This window comes from Eretmochelys imbricata, chromosome 3, assembly GCF_965152235.1.
Source record: "Eretmochelys imbricata isolate rEreImb1 chromosome 3, rEreImb1.hap1, whole genome shotgun sequence".
NCBI classification, from domain to species: Eukaryota; Metazoa; Chordata; order Testudines; family Cheloniidae; genus Eretmochelys; species Eretmochelys imbricata.
This window is the reverse complement of record NC_135574.1, coordinates 130,735,690-130,758,646: the sequence shown is the minus strand read 5'-3', so window position 1 is coordinate 130,758,646 and position 22,957 is coordinate 130,735,690. Positions and strand designations below refer to the sequence as shown.

General features: G+C 37.2%; 1 protein-coding gene across 2 annotated transcripts in view; it reads right to left on the bottom strand.

Annotated features, from left to right (window-relative positions):
• Window positions 1–2,874: 2,874 nt before the first annotated feature.
• The window catches only part of NUP133 (nucleoporin 133), a 62,343-nt gene continuing 42,260 nt past the window's right edge, over window positions 2,875–22,957 (bottom strand). Inside the window, exons 19-27 of one of the 2 annotated variants that reach the window (XR_013345683.1) lie at window positions 21,889–22,022; window positions 20,492–20,650; window positions 15,629–15,764; window positions 13,908–14,026; window positions 12,275–12,355; window positions 8,293–8,357; window positions 4,334–4,396; window positions 4,126–4,214; window positions 3,085–3,129 (exon numbers count right to left, since the gene is read on the bottom strand). Coding sequence is in view for 1 of the 2 variants with exons in the window: in XM_077813395.1 (XP_077669521.1) it covers window positions 2,993–3,129; window positions 4,126–4,214; window positions 8,293–8,357; window positions 12,275–12,355; window positions 13,908–14,026; window positions 15,629–15,764; window positions 20,492–20,650; window positions 21,889–22,022 (920 nt within the window). In the remaining variant the exon portion in view is untranslated. Of the gene's footprint in view, window positions 3,130–4,125; window positions 4,215–4,333; window positions 4,397–8,292; window positions 8,358–12,274; window positions 12,356–13,907; window positions 14,027–15,628; window positions 15,765–20,491; window positions 20,651–21,888; window positions 22,023–22,957 lie in introns of both variants that reach the window. The other variant, XM_077813395.1, reaches the window with a different exon arrangement.

The following is a 22,957-nucleotide window of genomic DNA, read 5'->3' as shown; positions in this document are numbered from 1 at the left end:
CCAAAAAAAACATTTGAGAACATTTTCTCCCCTGTTTAATTTAACCACATGGCTAACTGAAAACTTTCTTGCAGGAACAGGTAGTAGTCTATACTTATTGTAACGGTTTCCCTTCATTGCAATTTTTTTAGATCTATTATGAAGCAAAATAGGATACCCGTGACATTCATATGTAGTGCTAAATGAAGACATCTTCTCTGTGCCCCTATTTGAGAGAAGTCTATTCTATAAGAGAAGTGTTCACCATAAAGTTTTGTTTTAGAGAACGGATTATCAGAAAAGCTTGGAAATAGGAGCAAATATCAAATCTTAACTCTGTAACTCTTGCAATTTACACTTTGGACCCCATTTGCCCTAATAGAAGCAGATCTCCAACAGGAATCACGGAGTTCTGACTGCATAGAATGAACAAGCAGCTGCAAAGGGACAATAACCCAATAATCTTGACCTTTCAAATTTTATACTGACATGGTGAACACATTGAACATTCCTAATATCCAAATATTGAACTTCAGTTTGAGTATGGAAGTTATTAAAATAAGTTTGGTTTTAAATCTACTGCCTACAGCCTAGTGCTTTAGAGATCCTCAGATGAAAGGTACTATATCAATTCAAAGTACCTTTTACACCAGCACTAGACCAAAGAGCCTTAGCTGTGAACATTACACAGTTCATTTGTTGAGGACGTATACTCCATGCTGCGCAGGACAAACAATCTGCCTGCAGGAGCTTACAACCTATAAATATTGACTTTCTGCAAAACAGAATGCTTAAATAACCTTTTCTTTGGAGTAGATTAAGGGCTAACAGCAATCTATAGTTATACATAAACTTTAGCCAGTCTAACAGCTATTGAGATGTCTCTCTTGGCATACGCTGTGGATTATGACTGGGTACAGGTGGTTTGATTGTATGGAGATGAGTCGGAAGGGCAGGGGCTGAGAAATCCCATCAGTACATTCAAGGCTTGACCAGAAATGTCCACATTACAAGACACTTCAAGCTAATTTTAACAAAGCTAAAGCCCAGGAATAAGATACCCCTACAAAGAGTGCCAGTCCTTTGATATACCATTTCCCATCTCCTAAATGTTTAGTTTAGTTTAAATAATTTGAGATCCCGTTTCCATTTAAAATTGTGTTTTACATGAGTAAGTAAATTTCCAATACTTTGAATTATTCCCTTTTGTAAAGTCAAAGCTGTAAATTCTACCTGCTGCTCTCACAGCCATGTAATACTGTAGAAACAGGTGATGTTTAATTGTGTTGACTTTTTACAAGGTTGCTAATGAGTATCGCTTCCATATTAGTTAGAACACCTCTAGCTAAGTCTATTCTTCCAAACATGTTCAGCCTTTCAGCCGAGCACTGTATTAGCACAGGGAGGGGGGAAGCAATGGTGCGATAGCTGTGCTTTTTAAACTAGAAATTGGATTCTCTTCAACTGATTTAACTTATGACCTTCTCAGCTGTTGGATCAAGTTGTTTTAGCAGGCACCTAGCCAGGGCAAGTAGAGCATAAGGGTATGCAAGTTGCTCTGCATTCAATCTCTGGACATTAAACTATTTGTAAAAGAAAAGCTCCTCCTGCGATTTGTCAGATTAAAGCAATTTTTATATGATTTTAAATTAAACCTGTTATTTCAGTATGAGAACCATTACAATGTTTTAAGAGTTACATGGACTTTTTTTTTTATCATCGTGTCAGAGATAAGTGAACTGGGGTAAGTTGGCATCTACTAGTAAAGAACGAGTCTTCGAGTAAGGAAGGTCTTCCTGGACTCTCACTTTGGTAACTGCTTTCTAGGTTTCTTGTGAGCTTAGGTTCTAGGCATTTATTGTCAATTACTGTAGGGTGAAAATGTCAATCTCAGTTTTAAAAATGTAAAAATCTATAGATAACTTTTGTATTTGTAATCTTAATCTAAAAAATTGCTCTGGATTTGTTGAAAATTTATGTGAAAAACTGCATTTATGTACAAGTTGAAAGACTGATGTATTTGCTAGGCCAGGGGATTTTTGAGTCAGGAGATCTGGGTTCTATTCCCGTCTGCCACTGACCAGGAGTGACCTTGTGCAAGTCACTTATCCTTTCTGTGCCAGTTTCCTTTTCTGTAAAGGGGGACTACTTACCTATCCATTTTTGCATGGATCTCTTCAGATGGAAGGTGCTGTATCAATGCAAAGTTTTATACCAAAAGCCTATTTTCTAAGCAGAGTGCTTTACACAATTGTGGCTTTAATTTCTTACTCCAAAAAGCTATATATTCAGCCATCATTTAACATTTACTGTATTTTTCCCCAATATATACCCCTGGGGTGAAATCCTGCCCCCAGTGAAGTCAATGGCAAAACTCCCATGGTTTTCAATGGGGCCAGGATTTCACCCCTGGTGTATGTGCCGCCAGTGCTGAGACTTCCTGCACACGAGACAAAAGTATAGAACAAACGTGAAACCAAAAGAGGCACAGAAAATGAAAGGAGATGGGAAATGGTATATCAAAGGACTGGCACTCTTTGTTGGGGTATCTTATTCCTGGGCTTTAGCTTTGTTAAAATTAGCTTGAAGTGTCTAGTAATGTGGACATTTCTGGTCAAGCCTTGAACGTACTGATGGGATTTCTCAGCCCCCGCCCTTCCGACTCATCTCCATACAATCTAACCACCTGTACCCAGTCATAATCCACAGCGTATGCCCAGAGAGACATCTCAATAGCTGTTAGACTGGCTAAAGTTTATGTATAACTATAGATTGCTGTTAGCCCTTGATCTACTCAACCATACATTTTCAGCCATTGGGAGAGAAAGTAAGTATCCCAGAGAAAAATTAAGAGACTTAGCTATATTGTAAAGACTGTTCACTTCAAAAGCCAAACACATTACTGTATAAACTTTATTACAAAGGTTTAATGAAGTACGTACAGAATGTAAAGAAGTATACACTGCTTTAACTCAGTTCTTTAGAAATTTCTACTTTCAAAAATGTTGAGTCATCATGCTTGTCCTTGAACATAGTGTTCATAGTTTGCCTTTAGCACAAATTCAAAATAAAGATTCGATTTCAAGTTGCCAAGTTCATCTGCTTGCAGCAAGTCCTTCACCTCTGGTAAATATTCACTGAGCTGAACTCCTTCAACACAAATAAACTTGCATTACAGAAATTGTAAGATACTTAGAAAGGATGCCAATGGAAACATCTGTACCTGTATTTCAATTCCTGATTCATTTGTTTGCAGTTGTAAAGACTGTTCTAATTCTATTCCATCTACTGTGTCATGCAGTGAAACAACTCTATAAAGTGTTCTGTAAAACTGAGTTCATTGTTTAAAGATTATTATATTCCCCTCCTCAATTTGACCATTTTCACATTCTATATTTGAACAGTTATGTAAACTCCACAAAGTCCCTGTTTAACAAATCATACTTTTGATAAATGAAAATGGACTTAGTCCAAATGACTGGATACTGCAGCCCTTAAAAAGGGTCAAGAATCAGATAGTTTTATGTTGCATTTTTAAATCTTATGGAAGTGCATTTCTTCAGATTTATAACCTTCAAGCTTCTCTTATTTGACAATATAGCTTTTTAAAATTGTGAACATTATAGTTAAGGTTGAGTTACTATTCTAATCTCTTAATTGCTTATAAAATTTCCCCCCAACAATTTGTGTTGAGTTGTGATGTTGCTTAAATGGTCTGAACTCAAGGCTTTTTGTTAGTTTTTTAAAAGTTTGAGTTAAAGCAATTAAGCCATTCTGAAATACGGTCCTGGTGTCTTAAAATTCCTCCTGTCTCATAGGGAATCTTCACACTGGAGGCTGAGTTTCATTGTATAATAATGAGTTACTAAAAAAATAAACACTATCTTCCTGCAAAACAGATGTAATCTGGAGGCTTCGAGAGAGAGAATTTACATGTTTTGTCGCCTCCCTACAAAAAGATAGAATAGGGTGCCACATGGTCACATTTTTATCTGATGAATTACTGATGCAATGCTTTTTTGCTTCTTTTACACCTTACTTGTTCTTTTTAATAGATAAAAGCTGTTTATTTTGTTAAGTATGTTTTAAAACAAGGTTGACATACAGTAATCTGAAAAAGTATTCTTTACATATAACAAAACTTACCTTCTTTCAATAGCTTTTGTAATATTTTCACAAATATACTGTCTTTAGATGCTTCAATTGGATCATCTTTACCTTCTGAACTGGACCAACTGCAACTCAGAAAGTATAAATTATAAGTTGTAAAGTTGATTAAAAACTTGATCAAATATGAGAACAGGATAATTAAAAACCTGATACTAAAATAGAAATAAATTTTCTTGAAGTATACCTGTATTCTGTGTGCATTTCTACAGTTGAAAGCTAGTGTTCTTTGCATCCTGAACTGATTATCCTTTTAATATTTTAGAGAAAAATTTTATTAAAATTGTGGCATTACAAGACAATCTAATAAGGCAGATAATAGGAATGCTTCCCCACTGACTAAACCGTAACAGCAGAAAAAAGTTATTTGCTTCAGTTAGAGAACTCAGAATCAATTACACACATGGGTTTAAGTAAGCTAGTTTAAACAATTATTTTAATTATTCCACAATCACCATTTTGACAAGTTTTCTGTAAAAAGACATTCTTCAGAACACAGAAGCAAAGGCAACTTGCCAACATACTTTTTTAAACAGGAGAAGCAAAGGAAGAACAAAATGTCGAGTGAAAGGTTTAAAATTGCAAGGCCCTAACTCAGCACAAAATATCCTTAATTTCTGAGGTTTGCAAGCCTTAATATGTGATCAGATATGCTGAGTCATTCAAGGGAAAGGTCAGGCTGCTGTTGAAGCCCTAATTCAAACCATTCTAAAATGCCTGGCAGAAAGGGGAAAAAAACGGATTTAAAATAACTTCCCTTGCTGTTGGCACTGGATTTTTCAGTTGCTGAGGTTTCTTGTCCCCAATGTCAAATGCCATGCAGCCTGGAATTACGCTGGGTATGACTACACTGCAATTAGATATCCACAGCTCGCCAGTGCCAGCTGGCTCCAGATAAGGGGCTGTTTAATTGTGATGTAGATGCTAGGCTCAGGCTGCAGCCTAAGCTCTGGGACTCTGCCACCTCACAGGGTCCTAGAGCCTGAACATCTACACTGCAATTAAACAGCACTTTGGCCTGTGAGCCTGAGACAGCTGGCATGGACCAGCTGTGGGGTTTTTTTTAATTGCAGTGTAGATATACCCATTATTTCAGTCCTAAAACGGACATAATTACGTTGTGTGGTCACTGGGAAATGGATGGTTTGGTCTCCAAATAGGTACACTAACAACAACAAAAGGTAGCATCTTGGGAGAAACCGTTGTTCCAGTGAGGTCAGTGGCAAAACTCTCATTGACTTCAACAGAGTCAGGATTTCACCCATAGTTTTATTGAGGAGAAAAAGACAGTTTCCTGTTACCCTCCTTTTCCCCTACCTCCACTCCTTCTACAGGCATTGGAGTGGTGAAGAGAATGAGAGAAACTGAAATCCAGCACTATATTAGGATGTTGCTAAGCATGCTTAGCGAGTCTTGGTGTTGTACCAAAGAATCCAGTCACCATGTATAGTAATCAAGTTAGGGAATGTAACAAGCTCCACCCCTAAAAGCAGGTGTTGTGGAATGCCTAATGTAGCATTTTCCAGATGCTAGAGAATGGCCACTACCTCTTTTGGAACAGGGATTAGCCTCCTTGGCTACAGAACCTCAGTGAACTGGGAACCAAATCTGGAAATCATATGTAAACTATCTAAACACTATTCCACCCAAACTGGTTTGAATACAGATTGGCCCCATCCACATTGATTAGGTTTGGCTAGCCAGAGTCATGTTTAAAATTTGTTCTAGCAGAGTTTAAATACCATTTCTAAACTCTGTTCTTGGCCCAGAATGGACAAGGCCTAAAAACTTGTTGGGCTGTAATTGTGAAGGCTTTTAAAACAGGATCTACCCCCAATTTAATAAGGCGTGGGGAAGGTTACTAATCAGTAACTAACTATGTTGCCTGCATATTCCCACTTGTAGGATAAATGCTCCTTGGCCATGTAAGCTTGGAGTTTTCTGGAAATCCCTATCCTTTCTAACCTCCCCTTTAAGCGGGAGTGGCTCCAACTGCTCTTCAGCTCCTTTTGACTGCCAAAGTTGCAGTGGGCATGGAATATACTCTTCCCTCATTGGTTATTTTTTTCCCCTTCTGTCCCCTTGGAGTGGAGGGTGGGGTATGACTATAGTTAAAAAATCTGACTGGACTAGCATTTGAAAACTAGAACATAAGAATGGCCATACTGGGTCAGACCAAAGGTCCAGCCAGCCCTGTATCCTGTTTATCGACAGTGGCCAATGCCAGGTGACCCAAAGATGCAGTGAACCTAACAGGTAATGATCAAGTGATCTCTCTCCTGCCATCCATCTCCACCCTCTGACAAACAGAGGCTAGGGACACCATTCCTTCCCCATCCTGGCTAATAGCCATTAATGGACTTAGCCTTCATGAATTTATCCAGTTCTCTTTTAAACCCTGTTATAGTCCTAACCTTCAGGCAAGGCAAGGAGTTCCACAGGTTGACTGTGAGCTGAATGAAGAAGAACTTCCTTTTATTTGTTTTAAATCTGCTGCCCATTAATTTCATTTGGTGGCCCCTAGTTCTTATATTATGGGAACAAGTAAATAACTTTTCCTTATTCACTTTCTCCATACCACTCATGATTTTATATACCTCTATCATATCCCCCTTTAATCCCCTCTTTTCCAAGCTGAAAAGTCCTAGCCTCTTTAATCTCTCCTAATATGGGACCCGTTCCAAACCCCTAATCATTTTAGTTGCCCTTTTCGGAACCTTTTCTAATGCCAGTATATCTTTTTTAAGAAGAGGAGACCACATCTGTATGCAGTATTCAAGATATGGGTGTACCATGGATTTACATAAGGGCAATAAGATATTCTCCGTCTTATTCTCTATCCTTTTTTATTTTTGGAGGAAAGGGTCCCCTACATGTCATGGGCATTATCTAGAGCAGTGGCTCTCAACTTTTCCAGACTACGGTGCCCCTTTCAGGAGGCTGATTTGTCTTGTCTACCCCAAGTTTCACCTCGCTTACAAAAACCAGACAGCAAAATACAAAAGTGTCACAGCATGCTGTTACTGAAAAATTGCTTACTTTCCCAGTTTTACCATATAATTATAAAATAAATCAGAATATAAATCTTGTACTTACATTTCAGTGTATAGTATATAGAGCAGTCTAAACAAGTCATTATATGAAAATTCAATTTGTACTGACTTCACTAGTGCTTTTTATGTAGCTTGTTGTAAAACTAGGCAAATGTGTAGATGAGTTGATGTACCCACGAGAAGACCTCTGAGTACCCCTGGTTGAGAACCACTGATCTAAGATCTATGAAGAGCAGGAGGGTTGCCTCAAACACTGGTGATTAAGTCTAGTAAGGTGTGTCCAGCATTGACTTTGGAGATCTGCCAGTCAAAGTGGCTCTATAGCTAGCTAAAACAATATCTAGGTCCCTGGTCTCTTCCAGTACCAATGGTCCTGTTTTGTTGACTACAAAGTGAGGAACAGCTTACCAAAGTGTTTGTGTCCAACATAAGCAGAACCAAGGTCCCTGGAGCTGTCCAAGTCAACTAAGTCCAGTGCTGAACATCCTGGACTGCTGGCTCTGGAGAATAATTTGTCAAAGTAGTTCTGTGCCCAGCATAAGTGACATGACAGTCTCCAGCAGTAGCCTTAATGGACAGTGCTCTAGAACAGTGTTTCTCTACCTTTTTTATACCGAGGACCAGCTTGCTGCCTTCCTAAACCGTGATCAGTTGAGAAACACTGCTCTAGAAGATCCCAAGCTTGGGATCTGCTTATTCCACAATTGGAAATATGCTGTTAGCCTCAAAGAAGAAAATCCAGTTTCATAGACAGTCATCTCTCCCCTCCATTAAAGGGCAAAAGAAAATTCAAGAAACCACATAGTTTCATTTTAATTCCCTAAATGTTTAAAGTATTTGTAGAATAGCTAGAGGATTTAATGGATAAACTATTACAGAAGTAGCTTTGTAAGTGATACCTCTCCTCTCCCTCTAAAAAGACACATTGTCCTGGACAGACTTTTCAGAATCTATATTAAACATACATACATACCATTTGAACATTCAATCTGATATTAGAAGCTGGAGAATAGTACAAAAATTTACAATTAGAAGAATCAATGCTATGAATAGAGAAAATTGTACCCTTCATGTATGTTCAGTTATGACCTACCTGTCTCTTTGGAGAGCTTTACAGAGAATTTTAAGCTTAAGATCATTTACATCCACTTCTTCCTCCTTCAATTTAAAAAAAAAAAAAAGAAGGAAAATTAATATTAACTGCTGGGTTTTTTTAAAAGACAAATAAAGGGTTTTTCCTAACCACCACATCACATCCAGATCTGACAGTTGACTTGGATGCTTTCATTACTCTTGTTTACAAAAGAATAATTGATACTGGTAACTAGTACATAGGAACCTGTTGGTCTACTTCATTGCAGAGAGGCAGTGCAGTCTAGTAGTCAAAGCAACAGATCATCTCTCAAAACCCTCAAACAAAGCAAAACTGCCTAGTTTTGTTACCACTTCAACACTTGAGACAGGTACCTGAAATGAAGCCCAGTTATGACTTGGGGTGGAAACAGTGAAAAATGCAGTATTTTCACATGGTTTTGACACAAAAACTTACTAAAACTTGCTATTTGTCCACATTTCATTCAGTCATTTGGTTCTTTTGATTCACAACTGCAGGGGCTGCAAGCTTCACATAGCCTCTGAATTCTATTCAGCTCTGCTTACTGTAGATTAGCAATAACCTCCCTGTGCCTCACTTTATTGATCTATTTCACAGGAGTTTTAAGACTTAGTTCTGTTTTATCTGAAGATTTGAAAGTACTGCATAAGTGCAACGAAGTATAAGAGAAAGTAAGTATTGTAATATGTATGTATGTTTCTACGCAGCTGTGTTATACTCTTGCATTGTCAAACCATCTAACTGGCCAATATATGATCGTTTGACCCTGAGTAATTTTGCACTACTGCCCTACTAGCAGGACAATTGTTAGTACCAAATCTGAGAGGCTTGCAAAGGGTAAATAATCTTGTGTTCTAAAACAGAAAAGAATCAACAGGAGAGAAAAGATTGAAACTTACTCTACATTCAATGCAACATTTAGGGCACAATTACTTGTTCTATTTTTTTTGTATGCTTGGCACACATTACAAAGAACAAATCTTGTGGGAAAGTCAGCAAAAATGGTGCAAAATAAAAGCAAATACAAACAGGTCCTCTAGGGCCTAAGAGATAAACCAACAGTGACTAGCAGAGGTAGGTCTTAATAAAAATAGAAAAATCAATTACAGCATTATAGTAAGGCTGCCATGTTTTTCAACTTCTACCCATTTGTGGGAAAGACCTGTTTCAGGAAACCACAAATTACTGCATTTTGGTTGAGATACAGTTACTAGATGAAAAAGATGAAGGACCTCGGTGCTCATTATGTCAGACAGTTAAGAATGGTTTCACCTATTTAAACCTAACTGAGAAAGCAGTAATAGCTAATAAGACCTTAAAGCATCTGATAGAAATTAGAAATAAAAATAAAAAAAAAAACCTTCTGAAAATATCAGCCCCATGTTTGAGCTACTGAAAAGGGAGCATTACCTGCTGTTTTCAAACTTTTTGAGCTGAACCCCCTCACCCTGCAAGTTATAATTTTTGGTTATGCCTCCCCCCAACCCAGGCTGGGTGGCCTGCTGAGGTGAGTCGGGGATGGAGGTAGCAATCCCTCCCCTGAGCCCTGCTGCGCGGGGCTGGCCCAAGCTGCCTGGCGTCACCACCCCTACCCCCAAATGTTACTCCACATCCCACGGTTTGAGAACCTCTAGAAGCTGTTGCTAAATGGAAGGCAGAAATTTGAGGGGGAGGGGCACGCTGCCCCGCCCCCCCATGCATCTCCTCTACCTGTCTCAGATGGGGGTACATGTTAGACTACATTATTTAGAAAGGGGTATGTAGCCTAAAAAGTTTGAAAAGCACTGCTCTAAAGTAATGCCTTGCAAAAATGCCCCTTGATGTTTAAAGACATCTGAGAAGACAGAGTTGGAAATGACTTTAGCTTTGACTTGCAAAGCCAAAAAGTTTAAGAAAATGTCTCTCACAAAGGGGTTACCCATTGGCACTCTGGCAGCCATAAAGGCTTTGGCTATTAGGGAAAAGTAAGTCTGTAAAGGAGGGGAGAATCACTTGTCTGAGTGCAACTCCTATTTTAAGGCAACATGGCTCGGACTTCAACCATTAAAGGCTGTTCCTCTCCATCTGCAGCTGAGGCTATGAATTTCTCTAACCCCATATCTATCTCTATCTATATTTTAAAACCCATGTTAGCTACTCTGTTTTAAAACCCCAGTGTGCCCAGGGCAAGTTGTCTTACATGCTAGCTAGGTGTTCAGCATGACCAGATATCTATCACATGTTAAAATACAGTTTACCCTATCTACATTAGGGTTTTTTAATGTGTTAACTAACATGTCTTTAAAATATGCCTTTACCCTAGTGCAGACAGACCTCTAGCACAAATATTAAGAGGCTTGGCATGAGACCTTTCTGCTCAGATAATGATGCTGTCATCACAAAAGGCCATTTGTCTTCCCATTAGCCTTCTTGGGCATCTTAGCTATTTAACCCCCCCTTCCCCAATCTCAGCTATTTAACCCCCCGACTCTTCTGGAAGCAAGAGTGTGAGCAAAGTCCTTGTGCTATCAGCTTTTTGCCAGTTAGAGTGTGACTGGGATAGCTAAGAAGAGCAATTAGGCAACCCATGTCTAGCCTCAAAATTCTGCAGTTTCTCTGGTAAATCATGCTTTTCCATGGATGATAAAGATGAAATCCTAAATTAGGGTGATCTTGTCCACTCAGAAATTTTAGTTTAATTTATGCTTTCCCATTTGTAGTGTATATTCTTACTCAGACATCTAAGTTTCTCTAATTTAAATGAGAAACTTTTAAATCTTATTTTCTTAAAATGACACGATACGACTATTTTCACAAAGGATGGTGGGAACTTGGAAAAAGGCAATGACAAATGAAAGAAGAGAAGTAACTAAGTCCAGTAACCCCATTTACTGCTATTCTCTCCCAAAGTAATGTTATTATTTACACTTAGTTCTTATATAGCAGTCAAATCAGGGTACGTGTGTTAAGCAACATTTTCATTAAAGTGGAAGAAAACTAATTCTGGGTCTATCGATACAATACACTGTCCCAAACATTAAAATTTTTCTCCTCCTCCATTACATACAATAATGTGTAATACAAGCACAAAATACAGGCAAATATTTTCGACGTGAAACTTTTCATACATAAAGCACAAATAAGAATTACTTAACAGGTATTACAAAAAGGAACTTTAACAAGGAAAAGACCATAATTTAAGGTCTAAATAATCTAAATTAAATAACTACATGATCAATAAAGTTATTGTTGGGTAACACAATGGCCTCTTTGTAGCACAAATCACTATCATACAGTGGATTCAAGCTGGAACCTTTTCTATAGCAACCTTTCCTAGATAATTTAGAAATAACACTGCTCTGAAATGACATGGCTTTTATTTTTGGCTGAAGAATGCTGCTCAGGAGTGATGGTCCTGGAGAGGTGATTTTTGGCGTTGCCAGAATAAATTGTCAGCAAACAGGGAATAAGAGTGTGCAAGGACAAATGGTGACCTCTCAAGATGCAAGCTTAAGACAGCAAGTCTTATGCCCTAAAGAGTACCATCATAATGATAAAAAGCACAGAAGTAGGCCAAAGAAGTCTTGTCAATTTGAGGAGGCATGGCAGATTCATTTTAGATTATTTATTGGCACACAGATAAACTGATAATAGTGGACGAGTACTGTTTTCCTAAAACTGATGGACCCCCCCTTCTTGTTTGGTGTCAAATTCTAGACTGGCAAGGTTCTCAATATAACAGATGGCCTACCCTGTTGCGGTTTACAAGGATAAGTGTTATTTCACTTATGATCTAAACCACAGTTACTTTTACCTACACCACATTTGACATATCTCCAAAGATTGAAAAACTAGAAAAAGTCACTTCCATTGGGGGGCACCAAGGGCCAGTATGTAATCCTCAAGTTACAGTAATAACACCAGCTCAGAGAACTTAAAATATACTTCCTCTGATTCTGAGATCATCCAACAGTTTTCCTACCTCATCAATATATTCCAGAAGGTCCAGTGCTTTCTTGAAGTCATACTCATTAGCTCTTCTGTTCTCATCACATATGTACAGCTAAGGTATGAAAAGATTAAGTACAGAATTATTTTTAGCTTGCAAACTGATGTAAGCTGATATTGTGAAGAACTCTGAGGGAAGACCACCATGTATTTTCCACTTATGTGACCTTTTCATTGAAATATGTATTGATTCGGCTGCAAGTATTTTTATGGTAAGGAATATAGTCAAGGTTTTAGGAGAGCATTCCACCCACATGACAATGGTCTGTGGAAAGACTATATTGGATATAAGGATGCTATAGTACAGGTTTCAAATTTAAATGCTGTTTAAAGGCTGCAACATTCCTAGCCTATTGTAGCCAGAGCTTAGCTCCACAAATAAAATGAGCTCACAGCAATATAAAAATGAATGCACCATTGTTCATCTCCTGAAAACAGACATGCTTGCTATCAAAATCAGCCTTTTACATTTAAAACTGCAGATACTTATTTTGCAACTCACCCTTTAATACAGAGTTTCCATACAGGAAACCCTCAATCAGGATTTTAAATTGAAATTTAAGATTAAGACTAATATATTTTGTTCCCAGCCTCTGATTTTCACTTCCTGGTAAACAGTGACTAAAGACACTGATCTGATGGTAGCAGGAACTTATTTGAGGAAAACTGGACAGCTGACAGTGTCCCAACTGCTTGAAAAGGGATTATGTGATATCTCCTCTTCTACCTCTTCCCCCTAACTAGCCTAGTTTAAGGTGTGGGTAGAGGGCTCAGAACCTGCTGACTATTAGGGCAGGTCCAAGAAGACAGAAGGACAGTAATAACAGAATGTGCAACTTGCTGCTTCTTTTGTAGAGGCTGTACAGAGAGCAATGAATATAAGAAATGACACCACTGATAGGTTCTGGTTTCTTTTGATGGTGACTGTAGCAACATGCTGCCACCATACATTCCTCTGCTACTTTCTGCACACATCAGTGGGTAGTAAGAGAGAAGCAGGTGAAAAGATCATGCTACCAAAAAGGCATAGGAACTGGTAAGGCAATTTGTGATTGTAGCTACTACTGCAAAAAGAAGTGAGGGACAAAGGAGAGAAAGTCAGCTCTACCAGTGATTGTTGGCTGGATTTGCTGTAGGGGATCAAAGACTTTCTCTTGGCTCTCAGTGCAGTTGGTCATCAAAATCCCCCCTTCCTGGTTGCAGCCCTCCCCCCTCTTCCACTTTGCAGCATCCCTGTCTTCCAAAGGTGAAAAGTTCTGGGTCCCTTCTGCTTCTTAAACCAGACTCCAAGTTATCATTTATCCACACAGTGCCCCAATCCGATAGCTCAGCTCTTGATGCTGTTCTGATTTGCTCCATGCATCATGACAGTGCACATGTTCAACCAGGAAGCTAAAGCAGGAACTGGAAGCAATACCTTAGAGTTTAATCATAAGCCATAACGGAGGCTTAAGTATAAATAACCAATTCATATTTTACAACTGAGGGTGGGATGGAAACCATCCTTTAAACAACAAAAAGACAATTCAATTCTGATCTTCTCACCAATTCTGTTGAAAATATAGGCACATAGGTAAACTTTAGCTAAGAAAATTTGAGATACATACATCGATAAGCTGAGGTGCAGTCAATACAGGCATGACACTGAGGTTCAACTGTTTATCAGCCAGCAGTTGTTCAGGTAAGGTCTCCTGATGCAACAGAAAACGCTCCTGTTCTGATATTTCTTGCATTTAGTTAGGGAGAAGAATATTTCACATTATTATTTATATTATGAGCATTGAACATACAAATAAATTCTGACAAGTCACAAAACTATTCAGGTTTACAAAGTTATTTGTCTTAAAGAGTGAATTTATTTAGGGTTTTTTTAATTATTTGTATTACAGAAGCACACAGACTCCCCAACTGAGACTGGGACCCTCACTTGCCAGGCACTGTACAGAGACAGTTCTTGTTCTGAAGGGAGTACAGTTTAAATAGCCAAGAGAAAAGGTGGGAGAAAGGATGTATTAACATAGAGAGATTAGGTGACTAGCCCACAGTCACATAGGTAGTCTCTGGCAAAACCGGGAACTCAAGCCAGATCTCCTGAGTTCCTAACTCTTAAACCACAAGACAGACCATTCTCTCTCTCATTTGGGGCTCTCATCATTACGTTTCAAAGGCATTTCTTCACATCAGCCTGTCTATATGTTTCCAGAGTGGCTGCTTCTCCAATGTGCAAAACAACTTTTTAAGTTCAAAATTTGATGCTGCCAATTTATTTTATTTAAAAAGTTTATGTAGGATATTAAACATATTAAAAGCTGAAGCACACAGTTTCAAAAAGTCTGCTTAGTTACCATTAATATCCTTTGTAAATTTAATATTATTTCACTTGGGGTTGTACAGATAACTGTTCACCTCCCTACAAAAACTGAAAGAGGAGCTTTATACATCCCCAGTCTGAGCATTTTAATTAAAAATGCAAGTTAAGATGACAATAGTGTTGATATGCAGTGAACTGTCATTAAGTTTAAAAACACAGATAACAGGAAAGGGATGATTCAAGAACAGCCATAAATAGGTACTAAAACAAATAAACAAAATACTATTGTATTAGCGATTTTGTGAAGTATGTTGCAATGCTCCCCCTGATTGGCAATATTACAGCAGCTATTCCTGAAGAATCTTTCATGAGCCTTTCCACAATCTGGTAGTAAAGACGCAGCAATAGTTACTATCACCAGAAAGGTAGATTACATTTTAAAAACTGGGGCAAGGTGCAGAACCTGTATAGCCACTTGGAGAAGGGACAGGTGCTCTCAACCTCAATGGGTTTTGAATTAAAGTATTACGAAACCATGTCCCTACCAAAAAAATTTAAGTGACATTTAAAATAAAAACTGACAATCCAAATTAACAGCACACATGCTTAGACTTTCACATTGCAAATATACTAATAAAGGAAAACTGACAGGCTTTTAAAGTTGCTAAGGCTTTCTCCTGCAACTACATGAGGGCATGTAGCACCATGTAACCTCACCTCCAAAGGCAGTCAACATAAGGCTCCAAGAAATGATCAGAGGTGGTTTTGGGTTTTTTTAAATTGCAGTAGTTTTATTAACCTATTTACCAGAGTAGCTGATAGAGCCTTTTAAAAAATAACTATACACCCGTGAACTAGGGTCCAAATTTTCCAGTGACACTAGACAACACTGATGGTGAAAACTTCCAAAGCGCCAGCACTAAGGATTTAACTTTACCATGTGTAACACTTTAACAAGATTCTGATTAAAAGAATCCATTATCTTGCTGTTTTCTTTGCTCTGGTCTTATTTCTTACCTTCTATTTTTTCTTGCAGTAAATCCTCTGAAAAGTCAGATGCCAATGCAGCTAGTTTACTCAAGCCAAGAAGACTTTTCTTCTTTGCAAAGTATCTGGTCTCCACATTTGCCAAAGCCTGCAGCGTTCTGTGAGCCTAAAGTTAAGAAGGGTATTAGAAATAACAAAGGCACATGGAGAAAGAGAATAGATGGAATCCTTTAGAACTAAACCCTTATGGCTATTTTTTCTTTAAACCCCTCCCCCCAAGATTTTATAGGCTGTAACACTCCAAAAAAAAAAAAAAAGTTGCACAACTTGGAAACTGAAGTTCTGCATTTCACTGTTCAGGACATGTGGCAATAAGACTTCAATATTGATGCAAAAGTGATATTAGTAAAATTATTGCAATTTTTTTAAGTTGTTACAAACTTGTCTGTGTCTTTTAATACATATAGCTACAAGAATGTTATTTCAAGGATGGTTGGAAGTATAACAATACATATGTTAAAGCTAATCAGAGAAATTCCAAAGGTTTCTGCTTCTATCTTCCAACAACAAGCAAATTCCATGCTGACAAACAATGTAAACATTCACATTTTAGGAAAAAACCTGCTTGTGAAAGAAATGCAGGGTGTGTGTTATCAGATCAATAAATCTTGGTAAAGTGGGCTCTAATAACCCCACCCTCTTGCAAGAAAACCTGTTTATGTTCTTAAAAACTTTAACAAAAAACATATGATGTTGAGATATTTTAAACTCTTGTTTATTTCTTAATACTGAAATGACAAACACCTTTGTGAAATGCAGACTTGCAAATATGTTAGCTAATGCAATACTCCTAATATAGCTCCTGATGTCATTGCTGTAAAATGCTTTACGTACCAACATGAAATTTAATGACCTTGCTAAATTAGTGTAAGATGACATTTAAGTATAGAATATTTATATTAATGATGAATGAATGAATTAGCAGCAGTGCACAAGCAAACCCTCACCCAATGGAGGAAGACAAAAAAAAGTCACAGTTCCAAAAACTGTCACGTGGAATCAACAACTTAAGCTGAAGACTTTCTGAAAGTTATTTAATTTTAAAATATTGTTTTGGGAACTAAAAAGATCTCTTATAGAAGTGTTTAGACTTTTTGAAAACAATTTCATTTCCTATCAAACTAATAAAATTGAAAGAATATCTCAGAATAGACATTACAGATCTAGAATGGACTGATTAAAAAGAGAATTAAAACTTTCAAAGCTAGTTATCTGATGGTTTCCTGTTACAAGAACAAAGGCAATTAAAGAAATGTTGCATATTCATTAAACAGACTGCATATTTCAGGAGCTGAAAGGGTCACCTAGGTCAACCCCAAAGGCATGAAGCTAATGTAAAGATAGCAACTGACTTGAATCTAAACAAGTCTGAAAGTGATGTGTTTTCCTATAATTTCATGATAATAAGAAGGAAAAGGGTATAAAAACTCAGAAGTGAGCACACACCCCACACACACCCTGTGTTACCCTGCTCAACAGACCCTGTTACACAGCACTCTATAAACAAGCTGCCACAGACAGATAAGAAAAAAACAGAGAAGACTCAAGAAGAAACCAAACTATGGAAAACCTCCCCAAGACTTCAACATGGATTGATGAGAGGAATTTAACTAAGAAACTGCCACGGGATTAGATTTAAAACTCTTGCAATGATTTTGTTGGAATATCAAAATGCTGAACGGCTAACAGTTTCTTCTGTTAATCACTAAGTGCTTAGACCACGTATTTCTGGAAAGGAAAAAGGGACTAAATATTGGTAAACCGATAAATAGTGCGATGTAACTGGATTTAAGATTCTTAATATTTGTAATTGGCCTGTTTTAAGACAGCTCCTTAAATGGCTTCTTCTAAGTAACTAATTTAAGTATTTTCTTCAATTTCATAGAATTTAGTTAAGATTGCTTATTTTGCCCAACAATAAACGGTTTGGTGATCTATAATAATTACCCTAAATTTGCCCCTAAATTATTTTTCCCATACATTGTGGCACTCTGTACTTCAAAGCAGCACCACTGTCATACAGTTATGATACATTTTGTACAAACAATGCCTTGTGAGGTATCATTTGAAAAGTCTTGATCTGTTGAACATTAATATCCTGTTGGATTGTATGTGCTATACTTGTAAGTGAGGTTATGAAGTTTTGCTACGTGAATGTTACTGAAAAATGTTGTTAGACTGGAACACATACAACCAGCCTTTCAGGTACGACAAGAGTTGCCAGACGTGCTGATGGCCCACTGAAGGGAATCCACTCTCCCAACGACCATCTCAGCGAGTGCACGTATATAGTGGAGACTGCTTGACCCACGTCATAGCAAAAGATCTTTCCAGCGAACTGGAAGAAACTATAAAGAGGGGAAGTGACATCATGACTTTGCCTCACTTCCCCCACAACTCAACACCTGGAAACATATCTGGAAGATAAAGATTTTGAACTGGAGAGTGGTCCCAGGCTGAAAGAGAGTTTCAGCCTGTGTACTGAAGATCTGTGACCTGTTTGTACCATCTATCAGGGTGAGACACTGCTTGATTCAAGTTCTGTCTAGTCTATAGAACTCAGATTGCGAATTTACTTTTATTTCTTAGGTAACCAGCTTTGATCTCTATACGTACTATTTATAACCACTTAAAATCTATCTTTCTGTAGTTAATAAATCTGTTTTATATTTTACCTAAAACAGTGTGTTTTGGTTGAAGAGCCTGGGAAAACTCAGCTCAGCTTACGAAGACTAATGTGTGTCCTCTCCACATAGAAGGAGGGGCAGACTGAGTAATGAACTTACACTGGTCAGGCTTCTGACCAGGGCGAGACAGTACAGTTCTGAGATGCAAGGCTAGGGAGCTGGGGGGAATTGGCTGGAGCCTCTCTATTGTTGGTTCATGAGTGGCTGGGAGAAGCATGCATGTAACTCAGTTGGGTGTGTCCCTGCCTGTGAATGTCTGTGCAAGTACAGTACCTGCCAGAGGTTTGGAGCTTGCCAACAGCATCACAGTATAAGAGGCAGCCCACATTGGTGGGACAGAGGACTCAGCAGCCCCACAGTCCAGGTTGCACTCGGGAACCCTGTCACATACATAAACAGTTTTAAGTATCTAATAAGATACTAAAACTGAATTCACAAATTTCGTCTCAACTTATCAAGAGGAAAGCACCCCGCCAGAGATGATGTAATTGCTGTTAAAAGCTCTCCACAGAAAGACATACAGAAGAGAGTACAAACAGAAGTAACCAGTTTATTATTTGTGGTCAATGAATCATTTGTGTTGTTTAGTTTAATGCTTTCTTTAATAATAAAATAGCTATGGTTAATAGTTATGATTATTTTGCTTGGTCTTGATCACAGTGTTCCTCTAAGGTATGTAAATAAAACACTCTGACTAAACAGTGGGCTGAGTTGGCAGAAAGATAAATAATTAGTAAGAGCTGGCCTACCCTTTTTCTTGTTTCTCTAAATATTTTTTAGTAATTTCTAAAATAAAATTACCTGGCATCCAACAATTATAGCTACCCCATTTCAGCCCACAGAGATAAGACAGATCTTTATTCCTATACTATGTTCAACAATTTAAAATGTGTGTTTCATTGCTAGTCAAGAAAAACTGTCACGTGATTAAAGGATCAAGTAAGCAGATGAATTGCTACTTTACACACTAAAGCACTGACTTTATTCAAATAAGCGCAAATACCGTATCAGAATGAGCTTAAAGGAGCAGTCTAACATGCAGACTGATTCACTTGTTACTTCAGGAATGTTTACTTAGCTAGAAACTGAAATTTATGTACAATCCTGAGGTAAAAAGTGAATCCTTGCCTATACATCTGGTATGTCAGACATGGGAGTGGAAAAATTCTGGTACGAAAATATATTAATTCAGAAATTAGTCTAACACTTTCAGTTCTTTTCTGGGTTCCCTGCTCATCTATTCCTTTGAAAAGAAAAGTTTCAGTCCATGTGAATAGGATGTCAGTTGTATTTTCCAAAAAATATTAACATGTTATGTTCATATTCTACCCAGAGGAAAACAAAGTAATTTAACTCCCACTGCTACAAATCTCTATTAACTCAGTATATATTGACGATTTTTAGCTCCTTTGGTTTACAGAGTCATTGAAACTCATATTACAGCCCTACAATGCATGGGTGGGGGATATGTTATTCCATATTTTATACAAGAAATGTACACATGGGTTGAAATTAATAGTTTCTGGTTAATGGCTGGGAAAACAAACTAGCACCATGGAGTTCTACTCAGGGGGTGGATGAAGGGAAGTGGGCCCATGAATCAAGAAAAATGGGTGGGAGGAGACAAGGAAGAGAACAGTGAGAAGTAGGGGGAGGAAAATTTGTCAACGAACTGGGCAATAAAGATCAAAATTTCGAAGATCACAGAAATCAACCCGAATATAGAAGAAGCCAGTTTCAAAACCTATATGCACATTACTCATGCTCATCATTTAAAGGTAACTTGTAAATAATTTTAAAAATTGGACTAGTGACTTTTTTTGTTTCTTTACAATGTATAAAAAAGTTGGAAAGGTGATTTAAAAAAAAGATTTACCACCTTTTAAAATATCAAGAATGTCAACTTAGGGTTTCCCTGGTTTTGCTGGAAGACTTATTGACAGTGTTAGGAAATATTAATTGTGAACGCTTTTACCTTAATTGAAGGTGTGAAGGGTGTTATTCTAATAAAAGCTTCCTTGATCCAAAATATTAGTTAGTGACATCAAAGAGTTGTGACTAGTACACCCTTACACTTGTATGTGTATTCAACAAATTGTTAGTTTTAAAACAAACACTTCTCATATAAAATTAACTGAAATCCTACCTTTTCCAAATCTTGACTATTGATTTCATGTAACCAGCTGAGATGCTCATGAGCTTGCAAGAAACTAGCCAGTTGTCCATGCTGAGCAATAGGCTGAGATAACAGCTTTCCTCGCTTTCCTTTTTCTAAGTACCAACGAAACAGGAAATCTGAAAAATTCTAAAGATTACAGGAGCACGAACACATGTTAAAAACTGATGTCAGTTTTTGTGTCCAATTTAGTTTCAACCCAAATGCTATACAGACCACAGGTGGTTAGAACATGGATTTACCTGCTCAACAAAACCAGAGGGAAAAGTGTTTAACAAAATCCCACTGAAAAAGCCAGTGTTTTGATCAAAAATATAAGTGTCTATGGAAGAGGATCTACACCATTATCTCTACATATTTTAAGCTATAAGCAGCTCAATATTTTTGTCTCAGTAGGAACATCCTTAGTATGAACTTTAGTTGTTACAGATTACATCTTTGTTCTTTACTTCTGGAAAGTTCATTGCCATCAATAAGCAAACTGATTAGGCAGGGAAAGTAGAATTTTACTTTGGAAGTCTGCCATAGGGATCTGAGTGGAGAACTTGCCCCTTGTTATGAATTATTCTCACATGCAGAATCATTGTCCATAAAATGCATTCAAGACTGTGATCTATTAATTCTCAAATTTCAACAAACTGTGTACACATTGCTTATGATTATCACACACAGCGTTTTACTATATTTTGACCAAATTATTTCTAACTCAACAGTTATAATAAAAACAAAAGGATTCTTTTGTTTGTATCTTTTCGGTGTGATATATAAGACCACTGTAAAGAATCACCTTACTATAAGACTTTAAATTAGATGCATGATTGTGGAAGTCTCTCACACACTTGCAAAGACAGAAGACTTCCAGAACACAACAAGTAACTTTACCTTGTGCATATACTTGCAAGACTTAGAAATAGATTAGGATTGAACATATGTTATGTAGTACAGGTGAGTCAAACAATTTAAAACATTTTACTGTATTGCCAAAGTGACTCAAAAGAAAATGACTAAAAATAGAAAAAAGGAGATAAAAATTGTTAGTAACTAAACTGACTAATGAATCTCCTATTTAAATTCATATCCTGAAGCTAACAGGATATCTGAAGAGGGACACCACATACTAAACAAGTTAAAATCCCATTTCTAGATACAATCTTTTTGTTCAGCAAGATTACTTTTACTTTTGTACCACTCAGAATGGAGAATCAAAAGAACAGGAAAAGAATTTTTTAAATATAAAAACCTAAGATATCAAAGGTCTATTAACTGGATTTTGAAAGCCTAAAATTACCATCAGTATTTTGTTGGCAATGATTTATATCCCGTTTTAATGCAGAACAAATGTCTAAATGAGTGAGAAAAAAAGTTACCTGATCTGCAAACTGTGTCATATAACGTTGTAGTCTGGCCTGATTATCAGTCTGCTCACACATTTGTACCAAGATATCGAAGTCACAGTACTTCTCTGCTAAAGCAGCTGCCAGCTGGTACTGTCCTAGGGAAACTAGGGAAGCCAAAAAAGAAACAAGTCAATCAAACACACTCGTCTTTGTCTGTAAGAGGATGCATGTTGTCTTGGACCACAATAATAAAAATAATTCAAAATCTCTGCAATAGAAAAATAGCTGTATATCAAGTATGCATTCATTTGAGCTTTCAAACCACAACTGATATGCGTGCTTATGTAAACATGCATAAACGTATCATATATACAGTAAGTAGCACAATAAATCTAGGGAGATTTTCAGAGCCACAAAGGCCTGTTAGGCACCCAGCTACCTCTGAAAGTAAGCACACCACTCCCATTTTCACATTTGAAATTCTTTGCTGTCATAAATATTTACAGTTCATAATCAGGCATCACCACAAGTGAGAAAGTAACAAGACAAGACATTTTGTCGATGTACAGAACAATTATAAGGACTACTAGATTAATATACACAATACGTTATTGGTCACTTCTATTTTGATACAATGAAAGTCAAGAAAAATGAGGGCCATCACTGTGCTGCTAAGGAAATTAAAGCTTTAAACTGAATACAATGCTACAGAGCTTGTACATATTTACACGCTACCAGAATATATGTATGTTAGTATAAAAATACTAACACATGCAATTTCTTTACTTAGAACAGAATTTTCAAAGACTTCCCTGATGATAATTTTAAAAGCTGATTGATTTAATATTCAACTGTTCTATTAATTTAATTCATTTTAAGCCTTAAAAAACATCAGGTTCATAAACTTACCAAATGTTGTGCTACCTATTATAAGGGAGCACTGTTTCCAAGATGACATTATTCAACCCAAAATATTTTGGCTACATCAATGACAAGTTAAGCTATGATTATTAAAATCATACACAATTACCATTATACAATTACAATATTTATGCTGCTAGATAAATGTTTGATAAATATTCAAACAGACTTATGGCTA